At 36.4% G+C, this 9,155-nt stretch overlaps 1 protein-coding gene across 1 annotated transcript; it reads right to left on the minus strand.

The window, feature by feature from the left end:
- Window positions 1-522: 522 nt before the first annotated feature.
- Window positions 523-7,819, minus strand: LOC122014877 (homeobox-leucine zipper protein HOX32-like). The gene is made up of 18 exons (XM_042571369.1): window positions 7,329-7,819; window positions 6,309-6,468; window positions 5,741-5,856; window positions 5,560-5,650; window positions 5,375-5,470; window positions 5,150-5,263; window positions 4,982-5,065; window positions 4,705-4,860; window positions 4,545-4,619; window positions 4,365-4,471; window positions 4,068-4,263; window positions 3,794-3,985; window positions 3,628-3,705; window positions 3,130-3,264; window positions 2,540-2,868; window positions 1,231-1,336; window positions 944-1,093; window positions 523-838 (listed from the first exon to the last, which is right to left on the minus strand). Exons 1-18 carry the CDS (start codon window positions 7,538-7,540, stop codon window positions 692-694), a joined length of 2,544 nt encoding a protein of 847 aa, XP_042427303.1. The 5' UTR covers window positions 7,541-7,819; the 3' UTR covers window positions 523-691.
- Between the last annotated feature and the right edge of the window lie 1,336 nt (window positions 7,820-9,155).

The raw sequence follows: 9,155 nt of genomic DNA on the forward strand, positions 1-9,155 counted from the left end.
TTTTGAAAAAACAAACTGCTTCCAAATCCAAACTGTCTGATTCAAAGGAAAAGCTGAGATGGAAGGACATTCTTTTCAAGCTTCTAACCAAACTTGTAATAAATCCAAAAGGATGAAGGAAATCTACACAAGCATGGAAAGTATAAGCTCCCACTACTAAAACATTGAATTTGCATGAAACGTATCTTACAAGAATAAGTCCAAAAATACATTCAAGAAAAAAAATCACCAACAATAAAATATTCTACATTCTTGAATTTATCCCTAAATGATCTATAACTACTGTAAATTGGATAAAAATGTCAGGATGACGATGTTGAAAGCGTGACTGAAAACATATGAAATACTTTGCACTCGTGGCATGACTTGCGCATTAAATGTCTGACCGACTAAGTTAAAAAATTATACAACATCAGGTCTAACACAACTAAGGGTTAAGTAGGAGATGCTAGTTGAGAGGGATCGTATCATCTAATGAAACAGAGACATAAAGATGAAGACAGGTGTAATCTATGATAAAAATGACATGAAACAACATTTGGCATGTTAGAAACCATAGAGGCAATTCACATACATAATGTTTAAACACAGGCAGGTTTGAGATCATCTTCCATTTGCTTACATTACAGAACCATGGCATACATAAAAAAGAAACCTAAAGTTCCATTTGAAGACCTGGACATTACCGTTCTCATACGAATGACCAGTTCACGAACATGAAAGCTAAACAATAGGGCAAGTCTGCTTCGTTCAAGACCTTCCAAGCTATGATTTGTTCGTAAGATATCGGCCTCCCCATGCTTGAAGTGCAGATTCCAGCAGGGAGGTAAGCAAAGCCCTGAAAAAAAATATAGTAGAATGGTTTAGAAAGGTCTTAGAACAACAGCTATGTATGAACCAGGCAGGAAATTTTAGAAGATTTCAGAAGCCACCGCCGGCCTACCTGTTGCATGATCTTGGGGAATTCTGCATACAGTACCTTCCTGCTATTGTCATCAAGAACCTTGTCTAGTGTTATGTCCTGCAGAGCTACTAGTGTAGTTTCTAGCATGTCGAGTCCTGCTTGGTTAGCAAAGTTGAAAATAGGAGGAACCTGCACGATGTAGGGATAATTTGATCGGGATATATTACAAGAAGTTGGACTCAAAGTTATAGTAAGAATCCAAAAGTGAAGTGCTTCATGTAAAGGTACAATGGTTGTTTAAGTAAATATAAAAAACAGTCACTTGCCTTCAAGGCACAACACATGATTGCATCCGAATGATGCCACAGACTCTTCAGACAAGATTCTTTGGTTTGAGCATCTGTTGGGAAGAGTTCTACTCCGGTGTAAAACCTGGAGATTTTTTTTTTCATTGTCCAGGTGATAATGAATATCAATGAAAATGGATGCACAGTAAACCAAGACAGAAAAAAAATCTATAGCATTTACAAAAACACATGCAGAGATCTTGCATACAATGCATGATGGATTTCAAATTTCTAGCAAGCTAGAAACACCAATTTCAACTGTTGACTAGAAGGGGAGCCTTAACAAAATGGTAAAGTTGATGTTGTGTGACCTGTGAACACATATTCAAGTCACAGAAACAACCTCTTGCAATGTAGGATAAGATTGCATACAATAAACCCTTCTCCAGACCCCGCATTGGCGGAAACTTCATGCACCGGATTGCCCTTTTTTTAATCACAACTTTTTTTTTAAAAAAACACTATTTTAATTTTTTTGGTTCCCCATCCCCAACCCCGACATACAAAAAAAACATTAAAAAAAAACAACACTGCACCTTAGTTCAAAAAGAATCCACCATCCATCAAATTTTAATTCCTAACATAAACCCCTCGTCTAAAAGGCCATCTTTTAGTCAATGTGTACCAATTTCATATTATTTTACTAGCAGCATTACTTGCAATCTACTTAGATTGACAAAATGATTAGAAAAATCAGTGTAGTGAGATATATGAGAGATGTTGATGTTAGGGGTATCTACAGGCCAAATACTAACAAACAAATAAAAAATATTCTTAAATGCATATGACTTAATGAGTATCGGCCACACAAGAATGTTATCGAACCCTGACATGTACTCCCATCCATAATCATATTACCATGTTCAAAGGAGATTTGAATTCCTTTCCTAAATACTTTCAAAAGCATGAATAGAGAATTAAACATCAATTAATAAATATCAAAAACTTTTTGATGGCCACTGGAATCTAAACATTTTTCTTAGTTCGTTAACTAACCTAGAAAATAATTATAACTTGTATGACATCACAAACCACCATGCACAAGCATGGTTTCTTGAAATAGCACTTCAGATCCTCAGAAATATTTGCTTCGTGAGAATCGGGCATAGCATATTCATGCACTCTATAATGGCCCACTTGCTAGTAAAGTCAGGTCAAAACCCTCAGAGAAATTTGCCTAGTGAGAATAGTTCCTAGCATATACACGCACTCCATAATGGTTCTATCGGTCTGAAATAGCATATATATGAAATACAAACTGTAGTCTTAAGCACAGTAAATTAAGTACCTGTAACTTCGAAAAATCCAGCCTGTCAGTGCATGGACTTCAGGTGAACCAAGGGTGTGTCTTGCCCCTAGACTAGAACTCAGACGAGAAGGTGCAATTGCCATAGCAACTCTTTGAACTGATGCTACCACGCTACGGACATATTGCCGTGCCATTTCAGCCACATTATCTTGAAGATGATTCTCAAATGTGAATTGAAATGCAATTGTCAAAACTGATCTCGAGTTAATTGCATTGCAAGCAGTTTCATTTTCACTGCATGCTGCAGTTCCAGAACCAGCCTCGAGTGTAGATGCCAAGTCAAGGGTTCGAGTAGCTTTTGGAGAGTCCTGTGCAACAAATTTAGATAGCCAATTTAAGTAGAACGACATAAAGTGAGCATCTGTGCATGCTTACAAGGTACTCCCCAGATAAATGAAAAAACAAAGAAATAACACCAAGTAAAAAATAGGTAAAATGATGAGGTAAAAAAATCTTGAATAGAAAATATAATTATCTAAGTTTGATTATAAATGGTGAAAACCTATAATATAAAACTTTGGACGACTAATTTGCAAAAAAAAAAAAAACAGAAATTCAAATCTGCATACTTCTTTGGGATCCAACGGCATTATACGGAAACCAGAAGCTAGAAGAGGCGTTTCAACAGCAAAAGTTTCATCAATGGGTGCAAAAACAAGCTGTGCGCAAGCACCTACTGCATTTTCACCGATACCACAGCAAAGCTGCCAATAAGAGAAGCAATAATTGATGGTGAGATATCGAAAAAGTAGAATTTCATGATAACAGAAAACAAAGGATTTTTTTTAATTAGTTCTTTGATCTAGCATTTAATCTTTAAAACTGACTGTCTTAATATCTTCAATTCGATCATGGACAGGGTGGTTCACCCATGCAAGCAAGACACAATCTTCAATATTGATGTTCAAATATTTTCAAGCTTTTCCTTCATTTATTAGATTTATAAGAGAAGGATAAGAAAATAATCTAATCTAACACAGTACGTAGAAATCATCTCAATTCAAAACTACATGTGGAGAAAATCATATTAGTAATCCTTTTTAATGTTCATTTTCTGAGAGACAAACCTGTAGAAAGTTGACGCTTCTAGATAAAACTCCATCTTGACTAAACCCATGTTCTACAAGCCTGACTACCTCCAGAGTCTACAATCAAGGAAAGTGTAAATTGTCCACACAAACTTGCATTAGTAATAAACATATGCAAATATTGTTCTTGATCAAACTATCTTACCTCATCCTTTTCAATGGTGTGAGCAAGTGGAAGTATAACCTGATTGCCTGAAAAATCACTGCCATCCCTCACAGCAGGAACTGAATATGGGCTAGATCTCAATGATACAGCAGAATAGGCATCAATACCAAAGTCTGCCCATTCAGAACGATGCTCCCTCAAAAAGCAAACTAATAAAGCTGGTGGAACATTCTACAACAAGGAAGCAAGATATTTTAATCTTAAGAAACTGTCTCCTAAAAACATTGAAGCCTCAAGTAAGACAAAAGGCTACCTGTAATAACATTGAGGCTTTTGCACATAGGATGCCACAGCCAAGGGAAGAAAACCTTGCTGAAGAGTTGATATGAGATCCCTGAAGTTTGTTTGGACATGAGTTGATGGCAATGGTCACATCCTCAATGCTAGCATCGCTACTTATAAATGACCATCCATCATCAGCAAAACCATTTACAGCATCATTGAAGCCTCTGAGATTCAGACAACGTGATGTTTACTAATAAATTCATGAAAGATTGAACATGTATGCAGACGTATATTTGTTACAGAATGTCAAGAAAGAGTTAGTAACCTGCTCAGTCGCTGAGTGAAATTCCTCAATACAGCAGGTTGATGTCCCCCACCACCACCAACTTCACTTCCAGTCTCTTGTGAAATTTGTCTAATGTGCCGTAGTGCCTATCCAAGACATCTCAATATGTGAAATATATAAAACATAATTGACAATGTTTAATGACGAAATAAGACTTACAGCAAGTGTCGTCTTTTGAGCTAGGACTTTGGGTGATTCATATAATGGTCTAATAACCTCAGGCACACTAGAAGCCTAAAGCAGACAAAAAGAAAATGGTAATGGCGACAAGATAAAATATCTTCCAACAAGAAAATATAACTCAGACCAAGAAACCCACGTCCATATCAACATGATCGACGATGTAAATCATTGAACCACCTCCCTCACAAGGGCGAATAAGATAGCCACTGGGAAGCATCTCAGCTCTTACAAATACTGAAGTAGTTGGGCCAACAGGACCACCAGTTGCAGGATTTAATGATCTTTCACAAACCTAAAAGGAGACACAAACTTCTAAGTGGTTTATATTGTTAGTGTTATTGCAAAAAACTTAAGTAAATTTCCCTGGTATTGAAGGCACTAGTTCAAATGGCTCAATGGCATTGAGTTCATACCACCAGACTTCCATCTTCAAGACCAGTAGTGTATCTGAGAGTCCAAAAGTCACGTGCTGGTGCCAAAGTAGTAGGAGCATACGTCTGAAAACAATTAAATAAAGGTTATTTAAACTCACCTAAACATATTTAATTACCAAAAACTGGTATTTGGAGAACAGAAAAGACCTGCATGTACAAAAGCTCAATATTCCCTCCATTTCCAGTCGGAATTACTGTGAGAACATCAAGGCAACGACACTCATGAAACCAAGAAGTACGATCTTTAAGAAGCTCCACAACCTAAAATTAATAACCTACTATTAGTTACAATGAAAAAGACATTAGAACTATTCAAATACGATATTGGCAGTAACATATCTATCATAAGAGGAATCTCAGTTCTGCCTTTACCTTAGTGGGTTCTAGACTCACAAGACCACAGGCACGAGCTGCTACACCATTAGAATTGTGGGAAACAGCAACAATTCCAATAGAATCCGGACCAGGCTGTAAATAAAATGAAAATAAATCAGCTCCATAGAGTCAAAATTGGACACTATATCCCAACACATAGCAGTGGTTTGCATTAGCATCACCTTCATTCCAACCATCTGAACCCAATCGACAGCAGTTCCTGTAGCCTTTGAAAGGAACTCTGCCAAGGTCTCCTCCGCAATAGCAAGCAAACTTCAACGGATATTTCCAGAAAATCGATGTTTAGAAGAAATAAAACAAGTTATGTCGATTAATAAATCATAACAGGAAGTTTTTTTTTACCCAGCTGGGTTGTTGGCATCTCTTTGTGGATGCTGAGGTGTTGGATTTTTTTGGTTTGGCCGCTGACCACTTGTCACTACAGATTCACAACTGGTATCTGTGGTTGTTGCAGATGCCTAAATATTTTTCAAGAAAACTGAGTAATGAGTAATATGTATGTCCATGATGTCAAAAAGACAACTGACAAATAGATATGCTTGCAAGATATGCAAGACAAAAACTTATACTAATTATCATGCTCCAACCAAAAGTGCATAAAACAAGTACAAAATGAAAGAAGCAGCAAAGTTAAATGGGTAGATTAATAACTAACAGTAATCCAAAAGTTCACAGCCACAATGCAAAGGTAGATGAACCATAATAATAAATCTCACAAAACATGTTTAAAGCAAAAAAGTGACAAATTCAGAAACACAATGAGGTGTTAGAATTTCAAAACAAAAACACCTAGAAGATCCAAAATGATCTAATGAGAAAAGAACAAAACGGTCACCAACAAAAAACAATTATTCCATGCTAAACAAGAAATAGCCCGAGAAGAATTGAGATTCCAAATTGATAATCATACATTGTGCAGCTGTTGGCGCATGTAGCCATTGTCATAAACAAGTTGAGACACCTGCTTCTGCAACCGATCATTCTCCTCCATCAGCAATTTGTTCATTGCAGTCAGCTTTCTGTTAACAGCTTGGAGCCGAGAAGCCTCTTTCTTTTGTTTTTCACGACATCTACAAGTGAATTACAATAAGCACATAATAGATTGCCATGTTGATCAAAATACGAGCAATAAAGGAAGAAAGTCTTCCCAATGACCATAATCGCTCATTTACTTCATTTACTAAAATGAAAATTGTTGCCAAAATAACTCAAGATACCAATCATAATAATAGGCGAGGGTACAATTTAGAAAGCAGCAGCCGAGAGATTATGGTATCTAGCTTATTTTTTAGTAGGTTCAATAAGGCGGAAGAGCAGGCAACAATATAAGAAACCCATTTATAATCTAAGTTAGCATGAGAGCACCATCAATCCAAAGACATCACCATAAAAGGAATATTGAATAAGCAAACGAGTCAATGAATAATAGGACAAAGTAATCAACTGATTGATTGACTTCTTGGCCAAGTACCAAAGGATACACCACATTCATCAAATTAATCTACAAGAAAAAATACATATTATACAGAATATTCATGATCTTCGCACAGTCACTCCATAAACCTTAGCACTCAGGTAGCATAACTAGTAACAAAGTAATAAAAGCAAGGCATAATTACTCAGTTTTATTGTGCAACTTCGCATGGCATTTTTTCCCAATGGGTAAAAATCATTCTCCTTTTCTATTCCTTTCCCTTTCTTTCTCGAACAAGGGGGAAAACTTCCTTTGAAATAAAAAAATGCAGCCATAGCATACATTTCGAGCAATCCCAAGCACCGGAACTTTTTCTCAAACACGACCAGAAACCAGACGTAACAGAAAATTTTCATTTTTATGTAAATGGCGCCAAGTCTAAATGGTAAGAACCTGAAACTCCAAAGACATCTACACCAAAGACATCTACAGTCAAAAAATCTTCCTTTTCCTTACCTACGATTCTGGAACCAGACTTTGATCTGCTTCGGCTCAATGTTGGACAGAATAGGGCACTCCCTTATCAGCTGCTGCCGCTTAATAGAACTTGGCTTGGGGCACTCATTGTACACCCTCTCCAGAGCTTCCACTTGCTCCGGCGTGTACCTGACGTACTTCCCCCCGTCCACTGCTAGCTTCTGCCCCTTACCTAATACAACCATCGCCATCTACCCTCCCAAAGACAGAAAAAAAAAACCCTAGATTTGCTGACAAACAACCAAGAGAATGCAAACCCTAGAACAGCACGAACTCCCTCTTCTTCCAGCTCGTAACTGGAAGGAGAGAAGCGTCAAAGAAATCCCGCATCGGAAGCCAAAAGCCCTCGTCACTAGCGCCGGTAGAAACGCAATAAAGAACGATTGGCCGAGCGTCAGTCCTCACGGCTCAGTTTTCTTTCTCTCCTCTCTCGAAGCGGCCATAGTGCTGGGAGAGCACTGAGGTCTCTTCTTTTTATTAGCTCAGCAGAAAGCTTTTATTTTAATTTAATTTATTTTTTAAGGCTTTTTCCATATGTAAAAAGGCCCCCTTAATTCTACAAAATTTGTGTTTGGTGCTTCAAAGTGAAATTTCAGATGCAACCTCTACTATGTATAAATTTAGCCTACTAATTTTGAAAAAATCGGTTTAATCTCATAAAAAAATTTACTTGTTATCACGGTAAATACAACGGTATTTTGTAACGGACGGTTCTACCGTTTAACATCTCAGATTTATTATCTTATTAAAGAAAAAATATCTTACAATGTACTGTAATTAATGAGGGGCTAAGATGTGTACAATTTTCGATCACATTTAAGAGGTGTCAAAATCGGTCAATTGAGTTGTGTTTATCTAGTGTGGTTGGTACGTGGGGCAAGATGCTGCTCGTCTTATTTCATGCTTGGCTGTGTTTATCATGGCTCGAGGCATCACACTTGCTCACTTAACGTGGGTCTGATTCGTAGTTAGGATAACATAATAAAAATAAATACAAAAATTATATAGCCTAATTTTTTTTATGGAAGATGAAAAAACAATTCACATTAATTTCTTTCAATAGAACAGGCCCAACCTATTATAAGATTTCTATTTACTTAGATTCTTCGTTTATATATATATATATAATTCATATGCTTGAATCTATAATTCATATGCTTGAATCATTTTTTAATGCCCGTGCACTCAATCGCTCATACGCATCGCGTACGGACGGATGTAGAGGATATCAATTTTATATAAATGATAGTGTCTGCGAGATAGACACGCTATATTGAGGTATCTTAAATATCTGTTCTCTTCTTGATTAGAAATCAAGGAATAAAAATTTGGAAAGTATAGAAATAAAAGAGAACATTCTTTTATACTTTAGGGCTTAGACCATATCTAGTCAGATGTAGAGTAGCTTTAATTTAAAATAGAGGGATCAAAGATGATAATAAAACTTTAGATTGAAATATTCTTGTTTTACTTCACTTTAACTCCCTATTTTTTATGGGAGAAAAATTAGGTATCATCTTTTGCTATATTATTTTTTTTACCGTAAGAATTTTTCAAGTAAATCCTTTGTGCAATATAATGGTATTTTTTTTCTTTTTTTATTATGACATTATGCCACTAATTGTCGTATCCAGATGAAGTTGATTCTACATTAATCTATGATGTTTATGAATATATTGTATCTGAAAAGCTTGGCGAAACTAATTGATTATTTGAAAAGTGGAGAATCAATCGACTAACAAATTAGCTTATATTATGATCATGAGGTGGACACGTATGATGAGTCTTATTCACCACGCGATACCA

Source organism: Zingiber officinale, chromosome 8B, assembly GCF_018446385.1.
Source record: "Zingiber officinale cultivar Zhangliang chromosome 8B, Zo_v1.1, whole genome shotgun sequence".
Classification (NCBI taxonomy): Eukaryota; Viridiplantae; Streptophyta; class Magnoliopsida; order Zingiberales; family Zingiberaceae; genus Zingiber; species Zingiber officinale.

Excerpts from the sequence above, each read along its gene's own strand:
- LOC122014877 (XM_042571369.1), bottom strand. The coding sequence starts at position 7,540 with ATGGCGATGGTTGTATTAGGTAAGGGGCAGAAGCTAGCAGTGGACGGG. Across the intron at positions 6,469-7,328 it reads GTCTGGTTCCAGAATCGTAG|ATGTCGTGAAAAACAAAAGA; the intron begins GTAAGGAAAAGG and ends ATTCACTTGTAG. Across the intron at positions 2,869-3,129 it reads TGCCGTTGGATCCCAAAGAA|GACTCTCCAAAAGCTACTCG; the intron begins GTATGCAGATTT and ends TTTGTTGCACAG.